General features: G+C 44.4%; 1 protein-coding gene across 5 annotated transcripts in view; it reads left to right on the plus strand.

Annotated features, from left to right (window-relative positions):
• The window catches only part of NPTN (neuroplastin), a 65,818-nt gene that overhangs the window by 40,978 nt on the left and 1,076 nt on the right, over positions 1-23,764 (plus strand). The window contains exons 4-8 of one of the 5 annotated variants that reach the window (XR_011439463.1): positions 931-1,025; positions 11,497-11,630; positions 15,160-15,433; positions 21,655-22,356; positions 23,199-23,273. Coding sequence is in view for 2 of the 5 variants with exons in the window: in XM_023654031.2 (XP_023509799.1) it covers positions 931-1,025; positions 11,497-11,630; positions 15,160-15,433; positions 22,335-22,356; positions 23,199-23,259 (586 nt within the window). In the remaining 3 variants the exon portion in view is untranslated. Of the gene's footprint in view, positions 1-930; positions 1,026-11,496; positions 11,631-15,159; positions 15,434-15,730; positions 18,473-21,654; positions 22,357-23,198; positions 23,274-23,764 lie in introns of those variants that run through there. The other 4 variants (XR_011439458.1, XR_011439462.1, XM_023654031.2 and 1 more) reach the window with 4 other exon arrangements.

The raw sequence follows: 23,764 nt of genomic DNA on the forward strand, positions 1-23,764 counted from the left end.
TCAGTTAATTACATAAATATATAATTACATGTTGTGATACATACTGTGAAGAATTATAGTATGAGAGAGAATGCCAGGGAGGGAGCTGTCGCTTAGATTGAGGGTGGGAGGAAGTGACATGTAAGCTAAGACCAATGGAAAAGGAGTTAGGGTAAGAGTGATGGGAAGAGCATTCTCTATAAAGGAACATCTCGTGTCAAGGTTTTGAGGTAGCGACAACCTAAGCACATCGAAAAACTGAAAAGAGACCAGCAGAGCTGGAAAGTGGCTGAGGCGAGGCTGGGAAGGTAGGAGGTGCCGGACCATGCAGGGCCCTGGAGTGGTAGCTGCACCTAGAAACCGTGAAAGTTCAGCTGCATCTCTGTGGCTGATGCTCTGATGGCAGGTGTTTTGTTTTTCCCTTTTTTTTTAAAAACTATCCCTGGGTCCTGTTAGTGAATAGACTTATTGAAAGGTATGCTACTAAAATACAGGGTAGGAAGAACAGGATGCCAAAACAAGGTCTTTAGGGAAGCACAGAAAAAGGGTTGCTTTTTTCCTGCTCTTAATTATATGCCTGGAACCACCAGGTGAGCAAGAAGTTTTTAGTCACAACTCCATCCTCTATGTCTGAATATAGATTATAGTACTTTGTACAGCCCTCAGTCTTGATTACTTGTTTTGTAGTTTATTTCTCTCAATAGACTGGAGTACCCTAAGGTTAGGGACCATGTATCATTCCATCTTGTATTCCTGGCACCCAGTAAGGAGTAAAGCATTTACTTTGGGATACACAGAAGGAGGTTTTTGCTTTTAGTTAGGAGGAGGTGAGTTGCATTCAGGGACATGATTTGGAGAGCAGGGTCCCTGGTTGCCCCTTTGATTCTCCTTTTGTTGTATATTTTGACTGTTCCCAGCTTCCTCACTTGATTTTTCTTCTCATCTCTGCAGGATCAATAAGCCGAGAGCCGAGGATTCAGGCGAATACCACTGTGTGTATCACTTTGTCAGTGCTCCTAAAGCAAATGCCACCATTGAAGTGAAAGGTACAACCCAACAGAGGCTGCGGTGTGAGCCTCACACTCTCCTTCTGAGACACTACCTTGGTCTGGACTCCCAGTCTTCAAGCTCTTCTTGTTTCCATTGTGGGATGCGATATTACGTCATGGTTAGGACTCCAGGCTCAGGCGCTCAGCTGCCTAGGTTTAAATCCTAACCTCCTCATCTACTAGCTGTGTGACCGTGGCGAGTTCTTAATTTCTCTATGCTTCCATTACCTCATTTGTCAAACCTACTTCATGAGTTTCTTAGGAGGATTCAATAAGTTAATATAGTGGGTTGAACCCTATGAAATTGCTGTTTTTGTATGTTAAAAATGTTTGAATGTTGGCAGCTTCATATGGTTCACCCTTATGTAAAGCTCCTAGAACAGTGCCTTACAAGTTTTATTACATAGGTCTCTCCAGTGGGCCAGCAGGATTTGGCAAAGTACAGTATGCAGTGTGCATAAATTACTTGTGGATACTTCATTATAATATAATATAAATAATTCATTAGAATTTTAATAGAAACTCAGAGTGCATGGCATATTAAAGCTGAGGCTGTAGCTGAAAGTTCAAGAAAGGCTAACAGAACTAGAAGAGTTGGAGCTACCTGACATCATTAATCCCAGCTTTCCTGTGTTATTTCAAAGAAGCAGCTGAGACCCAGAAAAGTGAAACCACCACCTCTGTGTCACACAGTGAGTTTGCGGCAGAGACAGCACAGAAGCTGGGTCTTGACTCCCAGTTTTTCCATTTTATAAAATGACCTTGGGGAGGCAGGGCTGCTGCTTGAGGTCAGACTGAAGAGGTGAGGGTTTTTTCTTCCCCAGTCTTTGCTTAGGAGGGACACAAACTTGTTCTTTAAATTTATAGGGTGATCCCTAGAAGATAGAAGGATACATTTAGGAAGTGGTAAGAGCTTATGTAGTAGGTATTCAGATCTTCCTTAAAATATTTGGAAAACTGAAAACTCAGGTTCAAGAAAGGCTTAGATACACATTTAGAGTTTCTTTTCTATGGTGTTATTAAATGAAATAGTGTTTTGGTGACACAGCCCTAACTTGTGAGTTGATGTAAGCACGGCCAGTGCCTCCTCTGGCTGCCAGATTGAATTCTAAATGACTGAAGAGGGGAGTCACAGGGGCATCGTTATAGTCCATACAGGCCAGAGAACCTGGGATTTGATTAATTCATTGGCTTTTCTTGGAGAGATCTGGGTTTATCTGTGTTTCTGAAGAATGCCACATTTGTTGAACATGAGGATAAAAATGTGAGAAGGCATTTTCTCTGAGCCAGCCAAGGGCCTTTCCTCCTCTGGGTGAGCTGAGCTATGTGGGGACACATTTCACTTCTCCATATGAGACCTGAGGCCCTGCAGCATTTCAGGCTGATCCTTTGCCACAAAGTCCAAGTGCAGAGGCAACAGGCTGGGTGTGGGAGGGAAACTGTTGTGTCTAGTTAATGGTCCTCTCCAAGCCTAAAGGATAATTACATACAATTCCAAGTCCTGACTAGCTATAATTGTATTGATTTGGGGTTAATGATTTCTAAGCAGCATTTCCACGAGTGGGAACAGAGGTCGTTTTTCTCTTGGTTTGGCTGCTTGAGAAGATGGGGTTCAGTGGCCCCAAAGGCATCTTTCCTTACATTCTCTTTAGCATCTGTGAAGTAGTGCTCTGGAGGGACAGAGAATAAGAGGCTGCTGGCAGGACTGCTTTCAGAGGGAGTTACCACCTACATGGTACCTGACCATAGTGAAGGTGCGTACGGTGTGCACTGCTGCATTCTCTCAGTGCTACAGCCCCTGTGAGGACGATTGGGCACGTCATAATATCCTGGTTTTAAAGAAGTAGACCTTAAGAGAATTCTGTTTTATCTAATCCTAAAACGTATTCTGTGACTAACTTGCACAGATATGTTAGTCTTTCAGGAAAATTTATAAGAAATTCTAGTCTTTCTTCCCTCTCTCCTCTAACACGTGGATAGAAAACAGCTGAACACTTAATGTCTTCCAGGTTACAGATAGTTTAGTCTGGTGAAGACTGAACATTTGGCTTTTTCTGTATAAGCTGAAAAAGGTTTGCCATAGGCCCACGATCCTTTAAGCTAGCCCTCACTTGTGGTTGGGGTAGACAGCGGCCTTGATTTAGAATGGTGTGTGTTTGTGTGTTATTCCCAAAGCATTTTCATATAAACTTTGATTTTATTTCCATTTTATTTGCCTCTAGGATGAGGTAGGAGACAGTTATATTTTTACAGCAATAATGATTTGAAAAATCTGCTGAGTGATAGGTAAGAAATGGTTGTACTCAAGAACAGAGAAATTCAGGGGATTCAGGGAACCTAAGGACCTCTGCTGAAAAGAGTCTCTGAGAATCTTCATTTGTGGTTTTTACTCAGTCTGCATTTCAGAGCAATGTAATTCAGACCATACATATGTATTTCTTTAGGACCTCTTTTACACTCAGTCCTTTTCTTCCCCATCTGGCTTTTCCTGCAGCTCTGCGCTTCCCTGGGGTGTTGTTTGGGCTCAGCGCTATGGGGAGTGAAGGACTTAGACTATCTGGGGACTGGGTCTCATATGTCCGATTACCAAATCTTGAGTTACTTGTGGTGTACAAAAGAAAAGAGGGCTGAAGGAGTCAGAGGGAGGGACAGGTGTCTGGGAACAGGCCTGAGGTGGCAGTGCTTTTCCACCCCAGCTTGTAGATCCCTGTCAAGAAAGGAATTTTAAGAATGGTAGTACCTGCATGTAATGGGGAAGGCCTTGCATCTGAAGTAGGGGTTTTTTTCTTTCTCTTTTTTTAGAGGACAGGGGTGAGGCACAGCATAAACAGGAAGATACTATTACTCTTTCGGGTTACATTTCTTACGTCTTTGGCAGGTGACCTGAGCAGATGCTAGAGGCAGAAGATGGAGCAGGGCTGGCCAGGGGAGAGGAAAGAGCAATGCCTAGACATTAGTGGGACCTCTGCTCCAGAGCCTGGCCTTTCTGGGGGTCCACTTAGATAACTCTGGGGAGCCATCCTTTCTTCAGGTTTTTGACTCTTCAGAGGTTGTGTCTTCTAGAGACTCCACACCTTATCATAGAGCAGTCGTGAATAAATAGGTCTTGAATTTTCTATCCCTATAATTCTTCAGCCTTACTCCCTTACTCCCTCCCTCTTCCCCTTTCTTCCTTTTCTAAATTTAAAAGTGCTCATAAAAAAGCAAATTAAAAATTTCTGTGTAATTTACAAAGTTAAAAGAGAAAATCTCTATCATGACTCCCAAACCCTATCTTCATCCCTCAACCATTTTTATTAATCCAAGAAACAAGGTGTTGGAGTTTTATTGCTGTTTTTAGAAAGCCTTTTGGTGGCCATCCAGTCCTCTGCAGTACACATGCCACTGCCTCTTGTGAAAGGTACATCCCAGCCCCAGGAGGTTTGGGTATTGCCTCTCATGAGGCCCATCATTATCTTTCCCTGTTTATTGGGCATTTCAAATGAATTTCAGTCTTGGTGGCTGCAGGAGCCAAGATTGATCATGTTTTTCTCCTGGCTACTTCCTAGCTTGCTTTCTTTCTATTTGAGGATTATGACTAAATGTTAGGATTTCTATAAGTAACCTTACCCTGCATCCCTGTTTCCTGCTCTGTTGCATGGCCTTACAAGTGGTGTATCAAAGTTCAAACCTGCCAAGATGGGGACTGTATGGTAATGATGACAAATATCATTATTAAGAATAATAATACACGTCACATTTGTACAGCACTTTGAGCTTGTGGAACATTTTCATGATCATTTATTTGTTTGATAGGCAGCTGGTTTGACAGGTGAAGAAGCTTAGAGGTTGTGACATCCTTTAGGTCAGAGCTGATGTCAAACCTGTTTCTGACTCAGAATTTCCCCTACTTGAAGAGTCTTTGAAAGCATAATAATAATATCTTGAAGCTGCTAGAACATTTTGAAGATCAACCTTAGCCCAAAAACCACACCTGTGCTTTTTTTCCTCTCCAGGGTGCTACCCTGACCTTCCTTAATAAGAATAAGAAAAGCTAACATTATTGCCTGCTTACTGTGTCCCAGGCACTGTGCCAGGTGCATTACTTGTTCCTTTCCTCTCCTTTAGTCTTCAGAACTCTCTGAGGTCAATGCTACTATTATCGCCACTTTCCAGGTGAGAAAATTGAGGCTCAAGGGAATTAAATGACTTGCCCAGTTTAACAGAGTTAACCAGTGGACCCAGAGTTCTCACCCAGGCACTCTGGCGCCGAAGCCTGTCCTCGTGAGCACTAAGCCCTGTTGCTGTGCTCAGGATAGAACAACTAAAAAGCCTTGGACTGCGAGTTAGAAGAAATGGGTTCTAATCCTGGCCCTGTCATTAAACTTGCCGGGACCCTGACCAGTCACTTTCCTTCCTTGGGCCTCAGCTTCCCCAAGTGTATGATGAAGTAGGATGAGATAGATGGTCTTTAAGGTTCTGCAAGGCCCTGACAGTCTGTGATTCGCTTATATGGACACAGATGAGAGGTTGGGTTATTGAAAGAAATGATTTCTAACCTCCTTTTCCTAGGGGTAGTGACTGTCAGCTTCTCAACTTTGAGAATGTCACCCCATTGTCCCCCACACCTCCACTCACTCATCTCCCTGTCTTGTAGGACGCTCCCTCCTTGTAGTCCCCTGATCTCAAACTCCAGTGCCAGGAAAGGTGTTGGAGCAGTGGGTCTCAGCCTTGATTTAATGTCTATGAAATGTATCCTGGGCATCGGGCTCCAGGTGATTATCGTGTACAGCCAAGGTGAAAATCTCTGTCTTAGAGGAGACTTCGGTGCCTCCTACTTAGTGGTTTCACCTGCAGGAAAGGGAAAAGCCTCATCTGCGGAAGGCAGCACAAGTCAGACTGCTCTTGTCTTCACAACCAGTGATGAATCTGCTCTTTGTAGAGAATGCTTATTGAGCCAAAAGCCAACATCTTCCTGCTTCCATCTTGACCAATCTCATATTGCTTCTTGGGCTTAGCCCTTCGCTAGCAGTAAATCTTAACTCTCCTGTTTCAGCCAAGCCTTTGTTTTGCCTACAGCAAAGATAAGGTGTGTCTGGAATTTGATATACTGCATAAAGGAAGCAAAGAGTGCAGTATGTTTACTTGGAAACAGCCCTCTCATTGGCAACACCTTTAAGGATGGAGTTTCTTTGAAAATGAGTTGCAAGGTTATGAATTTGCTTTGAAAAATGAGCACCAAATAAGCAGTCCATGTAAGAGGCCCCATGCTTTGATCCCTTTCTGAGCGCTGTTGTGTTTAACATCAGCTTCAGCTGAACATGCCTCCATTGCCTAAGTTAAAACTTGCTCAGCTGCCAGCCTGGCAGAGACGCTGGATGCTTTGCTCTAAGCGCAGGCGGGTCAGGCAACAGAGTACTGAGGAACATGCATTTGTCCTCAGCCAAAGGCCCAGATAACGAAATTGGGTCAGGTATTGTTGTGTAACTAAGACTTTTTTGGAACCCCTGCACTGCCATTCATTAGGATACTGGAAGGATAGCTGTTAACTAATGTGATGAGAGTATGTGCCTAACAAGGCCAGAGTGTGAGTTCATTCCTAAGTGAGTCTGTGATCTCTTTTAATGGTCTCTTTGTTACTTCCTTGCCATGTCTACCCCTCACTCTTGCTACCCAGTCTGTGCCTCCCTGAGAGGGTAAAGGGAAGTAAGCAGTATGTGCTCTGGCAGACTTCTCAGCCCTACCTTCAAACCAAAAGGATCTGGTTAAGCAGTTCCTTATTAAATGGCAAGCCCATATAAGGTGAAGCACCTTAACCAATATAAATAGGCCATGAATCAATATAATTTGTCAGCATCTGACCTGATTAAACCTTATTAGAGTCACAAACAAAAGTCATGTTTATATCAACAGGGAGAGAACATGTAATAATCAGTATCTCTTTGATTTCGTAGAACTCATAACGCCTGAGTTTAAGCCTAGCCTTTCCTTTCTCTGACTCAATTTAAATCTTTATTTTTGACCCGACCTCCAGTCATGTGCTAGATTGATATAGAGGTGTAATTTAATTCTCACAAGACCTCTGTGAAGTATATGGGTATTATTCCCATTTTACAAAAGTAAATACTGAAACTCAAAAGATCTTAAATGACTTGCCTTAGGTTACTCAGTTAGTAAGTAAGAGTCTCAGTAGAGCCCAGATTTCTCTGACTTCAAGTCCAAAGCTCTTTTCTTTATGCTGTAGCATATGGAGTAAACTCTGACAGGTGACTCAGCCCACCTCAGGTCTAGAGTGTTCTAGTACATCTACAAGCAAAGATAACATTTGGGCAGTTTGCTATGCGGTTACCAATAATACGTGTTGTATGTTTTTATTTTCCTGGACTCTGTCTAGTTTGGTTTATTTTCTCTTCTGTACGGTAAAGTACAGGAAGCATGGCCTCTGGAGACAGACAGCCCTGACTTTGGATTCTTCCTTTACCATTTACTAGCAATTTAATTTTAGGTGTTAAATAACTTTTGCAAACTTGAGTTTTCCAATCTATAAAAATGGGACAATGTCTGCTTCATCTGGTACTTATATTTGTTATCTACTGCTGCTTAATAAATTACCGTAAAACTTAGTGGCTTAAAACAGCAAACACTTACTACCTCATAGTTCCTGTGGGTCAGGAATTAGGAGCAGATTAGTGGGGTGGTTCTGGCTCAGGGTCTGTCCAAGCTGTTGGCTGGGACTGCAGTCATCTGAAAGCTTGACTGGGGCTGGAGGATCTGTTTCGCAGATGGCTGCCTCACATGGCTGTTGGCAGAACACTTTACTTCCTCACTTCGTGGGCCTCTCCGTAGGCTGAGTGTCCTCCTAGCGTGGTAGCTGACCTTCCCCAGAGTGTGTGATCTGAGGGAGAGAGCAAGGAGAAAGACACATTGTCTTTTGTGAACTAGTTTCCAAAGCTGCACATCTCTACTTCTGCTTTATTTTCTTCATTAGAATTGAGTCCCGGAGGCCAGCGCACTCTCAGGGACTGAAATCAGGCACCACTTCTTGAAGGGAAGAATATCAAAGAATTTGTGGACTATTTCAAACTACCACAGGTGGACTCTGAGCCCTACGGGGCCCCTTCTCTGACCTCTGTTGACTTGTGCTCTGAGAGCCTGGTTACCTTTCTTGTTGTGATCCTCTGTCCTGCTCAGCTGGTGGGGCAGGAACAGGCTTTCTGATTGAACAGCTACTGTAAAGGATAGAGAGAAGTGAAAACACGTTTCAGTGACCCAAAGGCTAAAGCGGTAGTTGTTGTAGTCACTGCCTATGAGGGTAGAGTGATGTGGCTTGGGTTAATTTCCTCTCCCAGTACACAGTGATAACTTCCACCATCCCAAGGGTAAATAATCAGGGCCTTTTTCTTTTGAGTACATTAGGTAGAGGGGATATTCCTAAGCTTCATTTATTAATCTTTGCTAAGTTGAGGAGAAAGCAGCAATAGATCTAACCATCAAAAAAACTTTCTCGTAGGCTGACACTGTGTAAACATGGCCAGCAAAGTGTGGTGGTGGTTAGCTAAGTTACTAGATATTCTCTGCACGTAGTAGCCTTGAAGGCCATGTTCACATCTGTAAATAGAAGCCTCTGTAGAATACTGAAGTAGATGAATGAAAAGGGGAAGCGGTGTTCTTCTAAACACCAAGGCAGGAGTGAAGACCATCTGTACCTCTCTCCACAGGTCTTGGCCTTCAGTCTGTGTTCTTTCAGAATAGCAACTTTTTAGGGGCTGTAGAGCCATAAACCATCTCAACTTTTAGCCTTCTAGATGGTTCTAATAATTTTGGGGATGAGTCCTCAAGGCAAAAGCTGATGGTACTGAATTACGGTACTGTTGGAATTAGATAACTGGGCCAGAGTGGGTATTCTCTGTGGGGCAAAGGAGAAGAAAAATGGAAAAATATATCACATGGATTTCTGAAATTTGTGTCTTCACCCTGGACTACTCCCCTGAGCTTTAGACTTGATAGTCAACTGCCTACTTGACAGCTTTACTTGGATGTTAAAGAAGTATCAAACTTAACGTATCCTAACCTTTGAACTCTCTGTTTTTATTATCACTATTGCTCCATCCACAAACACAACAAGACAAAACAAAAAAAACCCATCTTGACTCATCTGTAGTCTTCCTCATCTTAGTAACTGGCAACTCCATTCTTCTAGTTACTCAGGCCAGAAGCCTTGGCGTCATCTTTGACTCCATTTTCTCTCATGTCCCACATCCAGTCCATTAACAAATATATTAACTCAACCTATAAAATATATCCAAGATCTCACTTCTCCTGCTACTGCCCTCTTGCAAGCCAGTCTCTCCCTTGCCTGGATGACTCTAACAGCTTCCTGATTGGTCTTGCTTCCACAGTTGTCTCTCTGCAATTGTTATTCACACAGTAGCCAGAAGGAGCCTGTTGAAACGTACGATCGTTTTATACCTGCACTTAGTGCTCACCAGGGGCTTCCCAGAGGACTCGGAGTAAATGCCAGAGTCGTTTCAGTGGCCTACAAAGTCCCATCTGATCTGGGTTCCATTCTCTCCGATTTCATCTCCTACCACCTTCCCCTTCCTCACTGTGTTTCATCCAAGCTCCTCCATGCTGTTCCTGTATGTAACAGGCAAACTTCTGCCTCAAGGCTTTGGCTTTTCCATCAACTTGGAGTGTTCTTCCTGCAGATATAAGCGTGGCCTACTTCCTTATTTTCTTCATGACTGTGCTATAATTCACCTCATCAGAGAAGGCCTCCCCCTACCACTCGGTGACATGAAGGGTGCTCAAAAAATGTTTGTCAGATGAAAGAAACACAATTAGAGGCAAAACGTAGTAGCTCTTCTGCTTGCTGTGCTCCCCGCTGCCTCATGGTGGTGTTCAGTGTATGGCCATGGAGGTCATTCCTTGGAGTGCTTAAGATGGTCCTTAATATTCATTGACTGAATGAAGAAAGCTTTGAGGAAGGGTGACCATGTCAACCAGTAGGCCTGAGAAGTGACTGAGTGGGCTGTGGGAGAAATCTGACCTTTGGGAACAAAATGGAGTCAGCCTGACCCACTCCCTTCTGTAATGAGGAATTTCGCCTGAAAAAGAAAAAGACATTTCCTTTATAACATCCTATCTAGAAAACACCTCTCACTGAGTAGTACTAAGCAGGTCTCAGTTTGGCGGGCAGTGGGTATAGAGAGAGCTTTGGCCTTGTTCATTCCATTCCTGTCCAGGTGCCTCTAGAGGTGGCGTGGGAAGTATAGTCTGAAAGTAGCAGATCTTCGGATTATTTTTAAGCCAAGAAAAGTCAAGCCAATCAGGGGGAGCACGGGACCAGCCCATGATATGATGCAGTTGTACAGGTTTTACAGTCTCAAAATGAATGTTCTGACATCTTATTTATCTATCCACGGACACTGGATATAAGCAGGGGCTAGAATTATCTCCATTTGATACTGGGTATAGAACTGAAACACAGAACAGTTAAAGAGCCAGCAAAACTAGAATGTGGACCAGTCCTATTGATTCTCTTTCCTTCTTGGCCAACAAAGTGACATCTGGCCTACTTTGAGTTTTATTGCTGTCAGATTACTGTAACTCATGAGGTATGGGGGAAAATATAGTTAAGATCAAAGAAGGCCAAATTCAAACAATTTGTCCCATCTCAGGCTTCTTGGATCCTTGAAACTTAGCTAATTTTTAAACCACAGGTACTGTTTATTTCTCCCTAAGTGGTCCCTAAAAGCAGAGAAGACCAACGGCCTCTAGCATGTCTAGAAGTTCCCCACAGGATTGGGTCATTGAGATTACTGCGAATGAGGTGTCCAGGCCAGATTCTTAAGCTGTTAATAACATCTCTTGGGACACTAGTTGAATTTCCTTTATTCCTTTCTTCCCCTTGTGAAGACCAGTTTGCTGGATTCCCTCTTTCTTGGGAGAGCCTTCACCATTGATATTCATCAGACAGCTTTTCTGGGCATTCATTGTTTTTACATATCTCGCAGTAGGACTTGATTTTCGGTCTTTGATCTCGGGGATCTCTCATTTCCTTGAGGGAATATATGACATTTGACATAATCCATAATGACGTTAGTGCGGGCGTTTTAAGAAGAAAACCATGACTGGTAGAGGAGATGATAATAGCTTCTGTTTGCATTTTCTTTAAAGGATGGCTTAATTTAGGGCACCAGAGCCTGTGCCCTCTTCTGGTAGGTTGATGAACCACCTACATTATTAGTAGAACTTCACATATAGTAATCCTGATATCTGCTAGGGGCTTTAGTGGGCAGGAGATAGGGGATGGGGTTGGTTCCGTTGCTCTGTTTTGACCTTAAATGCATGTTGTCAAAACTGAGTATGAGGGTGGACCTAAAGACTGACTATATTAGAAGTTGGGCTCTGAGCCAATAGGTAGGGCCTTTATATCCTGTTCAGAGTAGGCTTCCATAGTAACTGTGTTCAACACACTTTCTCACAGCTGCTCCTGACATCACTGGCCATAAACGGAGTGAAAACAAGAATGAAGGGCAGGATGCCATGATGTACTGCAAGTCAGTTGGCTACCCCCACCCAGAGTGGATATGGAGCAAGAAGGAGAACGGTATGCCCATGGTGAGTAGGAGGCAGCCCTGGTTCTCTATACCTCGGTCTCTGGTTGCTGCAGTTTCTCCTGGGGAGGTCCAGACATCTAAACCAGCTGCTGCAACCTGCCGTGCTGGCATGCCTCGGGTCACCCTTTCTGAAGCCGTGAACGATCATATCGTGTCTCTGGAGGTGACTGACAGTCTCTGTCCAGCATGGAATCCCAGTACACGATTGGTTAAAGCTGTCTGTCTGGTAGGAGAGTAGACTGCTTGCCTTTAAGATAGGACACTGAAAGAGCTAACCCCAGTCTTAAACTTTTACTATTATTTTAGTCCATTTATCCTAAAGAAAATATTGTTCTTGAAGTGGTCTTAATGCACCTTTCTTGTTTTCTGGGAAGATAAGGCAATGAGAGCAATTATTAGTATATTCCTGGAGTGCAGGAAGTGCTGATTAGGAATTGAGGCAACCTGATGAGCCTGAGGGTGGCCTTAGACATTGGCAACCTGACAGTATCTGCTCCAGAAAAGGTCAAAAACATCTTTTCCAGTATGGGATGAATCATGACGGTGTTGGGAGAGTCAAAGCTTTAGACTCTCACCTTCTCTCTGATTTAATGACAGTTGACCAGTCTCCTTTTCTGTCAGAGGGGGTGTCCCCAGGCCGTATATACCCAGCAGTATACTTTTCAGGCATCCTCTGATTGTCAGTCTTCAGACTCAGAAAGGATCCCACAGATCATCACTGCAGCTTCTTTGGAAAGGTTACGTATTAACCAGGGTACATTAGTGGCAAAGCTAAGGGTGAAATCCAGTTTTTTTATTCAAGCCCCTTATTCTTCCCACTCCATAAGCTCTCAACAATAACATGTCAAGTAGTGATAAGGACTCTATGTAAACAATGACGACCAGATTTCAGAAACTCGTAAGGGAGCAGGATAGGAATGGAGAGGTGAAGGTACTGTGTTGAGTATTTTCAGAGTAGGCCCTGAAAGATCAACAAACTTTTCATTTCTAAGGTGCTGGCAAGGAAATGTCAATTTCTCTCTGTTGGTCCCTGGGTAGCAGGGCCCTTGAGCTTTTGCCAAAGCAGCTTGGGATTCTTCAATGGATGTTTTCATCTCTTCCGTTCTTCTCATGTCTGCGAACTCTCATATTCTGTTGTATTTTGAAAAACATTAAAAATCAAAGATTACTACTTTTCTTTTGCTTTCAAGCTATATATCATTTGGGAGACAGAAAAATTTTAACGAAAGAGGGATGGGTAAAAGCAAAGCTATTTCTAGTTTGATGCCTTTGAAAACCAGTCTGTTGAACAGCCTAAACTTGGTTGAGTACTGAGATAAAATACTTTCAGTTTTTTCTAGACACTGATTTCTGCACTTCTCTAACTTCTTTTTCTAGACGGATCCTGTAGCTTTCTAGGAGCTGTTTGTTGTAAGGAGTTTAGTGCAGTGCAGAATTTCAGTTGTGTCTCGTCCCCTCTCCCATAGCCTGCAGGGTTGCAGAGGATTGTGCTTGTTCTTTATTCTTGGTTGGGTGGCAAGAGGGGACAAGTATCACTCATCTGACTTTTCTTGTCGTCCGCTCTTGGTGGTTGCTGCTTCTGTGGCCTCAACTGACTGGCCTCTTTGTGGCAGGTGTTCAGATGCTGGATCTTGTGGGAGCTTGTGTGAGTTTTTTAGGAGACCAGTTCTCGGATAGGAGAGATCCACTCTGAGTGGACCTCTCTGTTTCCTGCTTAGCTCCAGCCACAGGTATTCTAGTCCTGAGCTTCTCACTGCTGGCGTCTGCTCACCTGGAAGGCAGCCCTCTTAGGTGGAGGAAACTTGAACATCATGGCTCTTCAAATGGTGGAAGTGTAGGCTGCTCTGCCTTCTTACCTCCAAATAACCCTTTTCCAAGATTGAGAGGCATAGAGCACAATGGAAAAGGAGAGATTTTCTTCTTGGCACCCGAATCTTAGAGATTCTCTTGGTGCCTGTTCCACTTGGCTGCAGGGTGGAAGGGTACCGTGCCAGGTGTAACTCTTTTCCTGTCACCTCCACTCCTGCCCTGTCTTCTATAACTGGGAAGGGATGGTGTGGTTCAGGTGAAGACGGGGTGAGCTAGCTTGATGGGGCTTCTCTTCAGTAAGCCCTGGAAGGACTATCTACCCCACATTTGTTTGAGGTTTTTTTTTTGAGTATGGGGTACTTTTGATGGCTCTTTCCTTAGTCATCAGTTCTGCTACATTAGGACAAATCCCACTCAGTACCTTATTCTGCCTTGATTGAAAAGGTAACAGTTTCTTGCGTATGATAGTATTCAAAGTACCCATTGAAGGCTTGTAGACCAAAGATGACACTAATCGCCTCTGGTCATAAGTGAAAAACATGGAATTAGGGAGGGACTGGAGCAGGAGTTAGAGAAGTTGGCAGCTTTCCAAGTCCTAGAATGGAAGGTTCACAGAATAACTCTTAGTTTGAAGGCTTTGAGTTTCCCATTCCAGCCATACCCACACTCAGTGCAGACACAATTGTATCATTCTGGGGATTGTCTTCCCCTTGCCCCCTCCTATTGGTGAGTAAGCTTGAGTTGTTGCATAACTGACACGTGTCAGCTTTTCCCTGCCAGGATCCCCTGAGATCCGTGCTCCGAGCCTGTCCCAGCTCCACACAGAGCCCTGCCCCTGTGCTTCCCGCCTGCCCGGAGCGCTCCTGTCCTGCCTGATAACTCTCCTCCCCACAGTCTACTTCAAACGTTAGCCCTTCTCGGAAGCTTTCCCTGGTGCTTTCTGGCAGTGGCCACTTACTCTGTGCCCTCCAGCGCTCAACGTGCTCTCTGTTGGGGCTTCTTACCACGTTCCTGGAACCATCCCTTTGAAGATCTGGTTCCCTCTGGAGGCCAGCCTCCTTGTTCATTTTTGTGTCATACTTTTCCCTTTCTATCTCGCCTCTCCCTAGTGTAGGATATAAAATATGTAGCATACATTAGTAAACATTTGTTGATTGACTGAATAAACTTTCCTTTAACCCTGAAATTCGGGAAGGGAAGTTAGGAATTTCCCCCACTCTGACTAGGAGCAAGTTCTTAGTATTGTTTCTGGAGGAAGTTTAAGGAGACTTTCCAGAATTCACCAAGTGTGAAGTAAATGTTCTGGTTTTGGAGTCATCAGACAGGCCTCAGGTTCTGAGATATGCCTGACCATGCCACACCCCTCCTTCTCCATCCTCCTGTTTCTTACCTGATGTTTGAAACAGCACTTTCTAGATGGAGTTGATCTTTTCCAGGTCTACAGGGTAAGACCTCCATTCACTTTGTAGAAGTTGAAGTCTAAAGGACCAACGGCGGGGGACACTTTTACCCTGGCTCCATCAGAAGCTTGTTGATTTGTTGTTATTGTTAATATTGAAGGGAAGTCAGTAATGAAGTGCTCAAAGTTCCTTGGACAAAGATGCTACCAGACACTGCTCCCTCATTCCAGCCAGTGTCCTGCTAAGAACGTCTCCCTGTCTTGGCCACTAAGTCATCTAGTCTGATGTCTGTGTGTTCTTACTTTTTCTGCTCCTGAGCAGGAGATTGTCAATACCTCTGGCCGCTTCTTCATCATCAACAAAGAAAATTACACCGAGCTGAGCATCATGAACCTCCAGATCACAGAAGACCCTGGCGAGTATGAATGTAATGCTACCAACTCCATTGGCTCTGCCTCCGTTGTCACCATCCTCAGGGTACGGAGCCACCTGGCCCCACTCTGGCCTTTCTTGGGAATTCTTGCTGAAATCATCATCCTTGTGGTGATCATTGTTGTGTACGAGAAGAGGAAGAGGCCAGATGAAGTTCCTGATGGTAAGAGCATCCCTACAAGATAGCTGTACTGTTGGGGTTGTTTCCTTGGGGTGGTTTCCAAGCACCCAGAGAGAACTGTAAGGATGCTGGGATTCAATCCCAAAAAGAGAGAAGGAAAATTCTTACACTGGTTCCTCACCCCCTACCCCTAATATTGGCCATCTAGAGCTATAATTCTTAGCTCTAACCCTCCATTTGGGTGTTCTCCAAACCCCACTCCTGTCTGCCCTTCAGGCCCCATCTGGGGAATGGGCAGCTGTCAGTCTCTTTGTTCAGCTCTGTCCTCCTTCAATACAGATCATCAGGCAGATTGAGCTTGAGGAGAATCCAAGTCAAGCCTAGAAGCCACCCCAAGATCGCAGGCCACCTGGCCTTTCAGGCAGATTTAAGGTATCTAATTGGTTGTCACATGGTTGCCTGGTGTAGCCTCTGTAGGTAACTGCCCAAGCCCAGTCAAACTGTTCTCAGGAAAAGCCATTGGAACAAGCCAGCCTTTGGTTCTCATGGTTGGCCCCTTCGTTAGGTTTTCATGGTTCTTGGTGAAGCAGGCACCTCCCGTCTGGCTCTTCTGTCTATCTGACAGACAAGAACGGTGGAGAGCGGCTGATGCCTCCACCCCTCTCCGCCTCCACCAACCCCTCCTCGCCCCAGTTTAAGACAGGTGGCTAAGCAGTAACGCCTGGAGTCCACGCCCAAGGTGGCACCCTCAAGCTGGTCTAGGGTCAGAGAAGGGAGTGGAGAGTAGCAGCAGAACCACAGCGAATTGTTAAGCATTGGGAGGAACAAGAATCTTTAATTGTTGGACATGCTCAGAGTCAGAAAAGTCCTGGGCAGTTTTTGTATGCTTTTTGTCATGGATGTGCCATTTCTAACCCTGTGATTACAATCAAGGCGGAGCTACTGATGGAGACTTGCCTCCATAGAACTTCAGATTCCTAACTAGCTCCCCCTCCCACCCTCCCACTCTGTAACATCACCAGCAGAAACAAGGTAATTGGCTAGGCAACCGTTACCGTCACTTGCCTGTCACTGACTAGACTGAGGGTACACACCTGAGCTCAGTGGAGGCTGACATGGGGTGATGGTGCGAGTGCCGGCTCTAGTCTGGCTGTCGTGGGCCTGTGCTTGTGCACTGTGATACTGTACCCTGCCCCAGAGAGTTGTCTGTGTCCCTCTGGTTGACCCACAGGACTGCAGCCCCCCACCCTGTGTGTCAGTGGAGAAAACTAAAGGAGGCCTGGTGCTCCCTCAGCAAGAGCGCAGCCCTGCAGGCAGTGGCGGCTTCGGGCTCTGGAGGGCTGTGTTGGAGGGCAACAGCTGCTTCCCCTTCTTTGAGCTTCTCCTCAGCAGCTCCTAGATCTCTGCCTGCACTGAATACGGGGAGGATTATAGTGAGGCTGGTGACAAGGGTTTTTGTGGAAACTGGCACTGCGTGTGGGAAGAGCTGGTGGCCTCCTCTGCACGTGCACGTCACCAGTGAGCTAGGAGGAGAACGGACGGCCGTCAGCTGCCCAGGGCTTTGACCTCCCTTCTCCTGGGCCCGCAGAACTGCTCTGCTATGAAGTGAAACGACTTTCTTGGGATTTTCATACATGCATGGTATTTTTCTCCTCTAAACTTTTCTCTTTCCTGCTACAAATTAGGATTCCCAAAGCAGAGAACCTGTATTTAGACCTGAGAATAAAGGAGAGTTGCCTGTGTGTTTTCAGTGTTGGCTCATTGGGAACATTTATGCCTCAGTTCTGAAAAGGACTTTTTCATCCCCTCAGAATGCCTTTGCTTTGCTAAATACCACTTTTCTCATCTTTCCTTTATAAAGGTTGAGAAGCAAAAAGTCAGGTAGGAAAAGGCAAAGCTAAGCTTCAAAACTTGATTTTTTATTTTAAGACAAGGCTGGCTGCCACTCTCTTGGCAGAGTGACACATTAGCTTAGCATGTCCCCATCAGAGGTCCCAGTCTTCCTCATAGGAACCCACTTCATTTACCAGGCTGCTATCCCAGCATATGCGGAAGACTTGCAGGTTAGGTTGGAGGATGGTTAACGTTGGTTCTATCTGACAAGTGCAGACACCTGCCCAGGGAAGCACAGCTGTCTTTTCGTAAGAGCTCCAAGGCTGTTGGACTCGAATGGGGACCAGTTTGTTGTAGGAGGCATCTGTGGCCAGCAAACCTTCTGAACAGCTTCCTGGAGGGAAAACTACTTCTTTTAAGCTAAATTATCATAGACAGTGAATGAATCCTACGTAAAAGAGATGACTGCAGGGTAAGTGCAAAGTCAAACTTCCTTGCTCGAGTCTCTTGGAAGAATACTGTAATGCAAGCAACTTTTACTTGTTTGTTGTTGAATTGGGGTGAAAAATCTGGGGTGCTGGAATTACTGCAGTGTTTGCCATCTCTCCGTCCCCTTCCTGACAGCCAATGTGGTCCAGGCTCCATTTGCCATCTCCACATCCCTGCCCTTGCTCCAGCATGTCCGTCCCATAGTTTTCTCCTTTGTCTCTCTACCTCTTCTCAACTCCTCCTGCCTCCTTTTATCTTCTCTCCTCCTGGAAGAGTTGACGTTCCTCAGTGAGTCCTCCTCAGGCTGTGGCTGCTGCTGCTTTAGCCAGCTTCCCCTCCACTTCTTCGCAGTTCATGGAAGAGCAAACTTACCTCCTGTGCTTTCTTCCCATGTGCCCCTCCCCAAATTTACAGACAGATATGTGCCATGCACTCCTTTTGAAATGAAGAGGTACATTATATCTGATACAAATCTGGAGTTTTAGAGGCGATGAATTTTTACCTGTCACATAACTGCCTGTGGCTCTGTGTTGACTGACTTATGCCATGACGAAAATGGATTTTTTTATAGGCATATGTCTTTTTCTCTGGTAAATAGGCACTTTATTATCAAGATATACCTATGATTTATTTCTGCCTCACTGAACTTTTTCTATCTGAAAGAAGTTCATATGAGACTCAGAGTACTCCTATTTGGTCAGTCTGCGTTCTGGGTAACTCAGCCCCTCGCTAGAAAAGCACTAAGTGCACAAGACAAAAGTATAAAAACACAAATTTGAGCTTACAGAGTTTAGTCTGAGAATATTTCATTAGAAAGGCAAATATTACTTTAGATTTCTCACATAGAAAGTGCCCAGGGTTAAGGTTTAGCTGCTTCCAGAGAAAAAAAAGGCCCATGTCGTTTTGTGTACTGGCGTATAGTCAGGACATTTTATAAGTGAAACTCACATCTAAATTCCTTTGGGCCCATGTTCTGGTCTCTGAGAATCAGGGTCCAGTAGGTTGTCTTGTGGGTTTGATTATTGCATGTCACCTTTTACCATCAGTGTTTTCAGTAACAGGTGAATCATGGAGCCAGATAAGGGCCTTGTGTTTTCATTCACCTCATGACTACATTCCCTGAAAACGACAGTTCTCTAGAAAGACTAGGTCCAGCCGGTGTCCCTCTGGCCTTCTGTCCGCCCTATAGCTGGACACATGTGTGGAGCACACCTTCTGTAACTCCCTGTCGCCTGAGCTTGGCGTGAAGGGCGCGTGCTTTCAAGTCTCTTCTCCCCAGTGCCCTGGTGAGGTGGAGAGTGAACCCGCTTAGCTGCTGGGGCCTGCAGTTCTCCTGGACATTTTAGAGACCTCAAATGAAAACAACAGAAACTGATTTAAGAAAAGAAGTGCTGGCATGAGAAAGAATTTTCTGTCTTCACATTGAGGAATAATTTTTATAAGCAAGTCAAAGGGACTCTTCACTTCACCTACTAGTGGAAAAGATATCTGAGGTTTGGGGGGACCCTTTTTAGTGGCTCTCATACATCCAAGCTCTTTTTAGACCCTTTAGAACTAAGAGCTGTTCTAATGTTTCAAAATCTATTAGTTGGTCAAAACATTTGGTAGCATATGAAGCTTTACAACAGGCCAGGAATGTTGGAAAGAAATGTGACTTTTTAAAATGGCATGCAAAACATACACTTGTCTCTTCACTGGGGTGATCTGGGTCAGTCATGAGTCACTTCTGAAGAAATACAGTAGGACCAAACAAGGAAGGAAATTGAAAGTGACCTCTTTCAGGTTTAACGCTGCTTCTGGGTTTAACGCCACTCTGTTGGGATCAGGACAAATTTAAGTGGTTTAGAAACCATAAAACCCTATCCTCAGTGAGATGAAGGCAGTAAAAAAGGAGCTTTGACCAGACAGTCAACTCCGGGTCAATGGACTTTAAAGCCATCTTTCTGGAGGTGATATTGTATCGGGGAATGTGGTATTTGCTAGGCATTGCAGAGACCCTTCCAGAATAGGAGGCAGATAGAGGGGAGTGAGGGCTGTAGTGCATTCTGTTGGGAAGAAGACATGCAGATAAAGCAGTGTGTGCGACAGCTCCACCAGAAGCTTCACTCTCGTGAGATGGATTCCAGAAGCACTTTGTTTCCGTCCCCCCAGTCCTCTCCCTCTCGTCTAGCCAGTGGCTGTGAGTAATGCCAGGTGGAGAGAGCAGTCGTCGTGTAAGCAGCCATCTCTTGGCCTGAGGGTTTTGGGGGTATGTTGATATTTGTCGGTTACTATGACTTCTTTTTTTTCCCCCCTCAATTGCATCAAACCCTTAAAACATGGTGGTAAGTGAGCGATATGCATGCTTTTGGAGTTTGTTTAATCTCCGCTTCAGTCTATACGATGCACAGTTCATAATGTTAACACTTTCCTTCAAGTTTACCTCATTCACTTTCACAACTAATTTGGATTTCAGTTTGCTGTTTAATCCTCATTTACTTTGATTTTTGTACCTTTTTTCTGTAGTTCTGTTCTTTCCCCCTCTCCTGATTTCCCTGTTAGGGTTCGGGTTGTCTTGTTGTCTGACCTGTAAAGGGAGAGTGTTGTGCAGGTAGTGATTCAGTCCAGGAAAGCAGGAGACATGAGGCTCTTTTCTTTGTTCTTTGTAAATGTGAAGATGGATTTGGGGAGAGAGAGAGATGAAGGGGCTCACGAGATTTAGACACTAGTGTGAACAGCAGCTGCTCCCACTTGCAGGCATGGCAGCTACGTCAGAGCCACTGTTGCTAAAATCCCTACACGCAGCCCTTTGCACGTTAGCGGCTTGTCAGGCTCGAAAGTGACGTCACTAGTCAGACCCCAGAGCATAGCCCCACTACCAAAGGAAAGCAGGGTTCGTGGTGTGGAGTGCTTGGATTGGTGCCGACAGTGTCGTGCTTTGAAAAGACTACCTTGGCTATTGCGATTCCCCCTCCTCTGCTTTTCTTTTAAAATTGGGAGTAGATTGGTGATACTCTGTTATCTGCTGTCTTGTTTTAGAATTTTGTATTTTCGGGGGCACCGCCAGAGCACTAGAAATACTCTGAGTTTGCTCCCATGTCTTTTCCATTAAGCCCCCAGGTGCTTAGTTCCTAGCATGTGGCTGAGCTCGCCTGGCCGGGATGCTGCGAGCGCTAGGGCGCTGTGGTGAGGGAGGACTTAGACTGCGCTTGTGTGTCTCACACCTGCTGTGTCTGTATCTCCACTGCATACACAGCACACAGATGTCTTGGGTGTCCTTAAGTCTTAGTTCGTTCTCTGTACCTGTTTGACAGTGTGCTGTTAGTAGTAGAATCCTGTGGACACTGGTGTGTTGCTAGCCTATTGTTTTGGCTAAGTCGTTGGTTGTGGTTGTGGTTAGTTTTCTTTTGAAATGTTGTTTTGCTCCAGTCACTGTGTGTGCTGGCGGTGGCTTTGCCTCTCCGTTGCCTCGAAGGAACAGGTGGAGCAATGTCTCCCTCTGACAGACATTACTCCTGACGTGTGCTCCCGCAGACGCCTACACTGAGACTGTAATCTCCATAACTGCTTCATGTGCACCAAGCCCCCTTGTGGAATCCTGCTGAGAGTTTTTCTAGAAGCCTTCAGTGAAATCAAACTGTTCTGAATCATTTAGTCTACCTGACTTTCATAAAATAAAAAGAAACTAAGAGCATTTACTTTTCCCTCCCCTCTGGTGGGCCTTAAAAAAAAAATCTGTGTGTATATCCCTGCTTAAAGGGGACCAAGTTGCCTTTAGTTGAAACAGGAAAGAAAAAATGGATAAATCACAATCATAAAATACCAATTTAAGAAGGCTTCTCAACTCAGATAATGTAAGCTTTTTGATTTAAAAAAAAAAAAAAAGATATCTCGTGGCTCATCTGGGTTTGGGTTCTGGTTTTGGCCAGGGCACAAGACTGAGCCTGTCTTCCTATCTGAAGTCTTTTCTAGAGGGATGTCACCACTATTCAGCTTTCCCTGGTGTGTCACAGAACATCCTGTGGTGTGTGTGCACTTGCTGGCGTAGCCCAGCCCGCTGACCCAGTATTAGGTTGAACTATCGTGGCTTCCTCTTCCTCAGTCTTCCCCTCCAGACTGAAGACTCTCCTAAAGACGACAAACAGCAGGAACAATCAGTGTCCTTTGGAGAAGTGAGGATGTGTGGCTAAATGTACAGAATATACACATCCAGCTACACTGCAGGATTGAGCCAAAACTGTGCATGCATTCACCACAAGAAAACAAACAGCAGGATTTTACAACTGAAATGTCGGTTTGTCTTCTCATCTATTTAAGAGTGAACCACTGGAACTTGGGGACAGGATGAGTATAATGATGTTGCAGCCTATCTGTCCGCTACAGTTGCAGTTTTTCATGACAAGCATTCAAAGTGTTAACTAAAACCATTGAAACAACATACCTGCCATTAAAAACTTGAATCTAGAAATAATAACTCCATGAGTGTTTTGCACCTCCAGATGGAATGGCCTTGAATAAATGCTATGAGTAGCCATGTTTGCCACTTGCCGTTTGCTGTTCTCTTAATCCTTACGCACAGTCTCACAGTTTTCTCCTTTCTTCTCCTGTCTCTCGATGGATTATTAAACTGAACACTGTGAAGACGATGAACCAGCTGGGCCAATGTAAGTACTTTACTGGATGCTGATTCAGTCCTTTCTGATTTGTTTTGTATTTGCAGTTTAATCAAATGGAGTAGCGAAGATTGTAGGGGAAGACAGTGAGCGGAAACGAATGTCGCAGCGTAGACTTCTTAGACTGACATGAAGCTGACTGATGGCCATTTGATTCCCAGGACAGGCTGTACAGTTTTGTTGTTAGTAGCAATATAAAATGGAATACTGTGCAAAAAATTGCTATATAAAATTTTGCACATCTCATGCTTAAATTGATAATGTGGGGGAAATAAGCAGTACATCTGAGACTTCAGGTTTTTTAAAGTTAATTTCAAGCTGGACCATAGCATGGATAAGCTGTCTGGCTCCATTAACAACTGCGTGTATCCAAGAGAGATGGAACTGCAAATCTGGAATCAGTCCAAGATTAGCAGAATCTTGGGGACTAAGGAGTGAGAGGCAGGCAGACAGTGCCCAGATTGGTTAAATGCCAGAGGGTACAGCACTGCCTGTATATATAATTGCTTATCTTTTCTCATTTGAGAAGAGATAGTCATGTTCAGCAGAGGAAAAAACTCCTATTCTCACCTTTATAGTAATTCGTTTATAATTTATAAATCAAAGGGAAATTTACCTGTATATTGTCTGCCTTGGGAGTCAAAAGGATCTATTAATTGAAGGTATGTAGGCACTTTTCCACAAGGACTATTTTTATGCACTAACACCATGCAGTAAAACTTCTGCCTACACCAGGGATGGCAGTAAGTGAAAGAGTCCCTATATTTCCATGCATTAGACTTTCAACAGTTGCTGCTGACTTTAACTCTTGTAATGCAATTTTTCCTCCAAAGGAAAACCAACTCTACCAACAATCACAAAGATAAAAACTTGCGCCAGAGAAACACAAATTAAGTACTGCTTACAATGTAAGTATGGCCTTCTTTACTAGTTTTAAAAATTTTATTCAAATGAATGTGCCTCTGTTGACCTTGTTACAAATTCTTCAGTAGTTGGTGTTATGTTGCAAGATCTTAGTTCATTTCAGAGCAGCTGATACTGATGGAAGCAGTTCTGTCCGTCCAGTGTAGCAGCTGGAAGGGAACATTTTTCAACTGCTTTGTTTCACATATTTACATAAATGCCATTTCAGAATATGTATGATGTTTCAAAATAAAAACTTCCTGCTGCTCTTTACTTATATCTTTAAAAGGAGGTAAAAATGAAATTCTCACCTTCTTAGGTGGATTATTCCCAGAGGCCAGTTAGTCCCACTTTGCTTCTGAGGGCAAGGCCAGAAGGGTGGCCAGGCACAGGTGGGCCAGAGTGCCTTCCAGTTAGGCACATGGAGATCAGAATTTCACACCACATCCCTGAGCGTGCTCTTAGAACCGAAGTTTTGTTTTATGTGGCACTTGGT

This window comes from Equus caballus, chromosome 1 (genome assembly GCF_041296265.1).
Source record: "Equus caballus isolate H_3958 breed thoroughbred chromosome 1, TB-T2T, whole genome shotgun sequence".
NCBI classification, from domain to species: domain Eukaryota; kingdom Metazoa; phylum Chordata; class Mammalia; order Perissodactyla; family Equidae; genus Equus; species Equus caballus.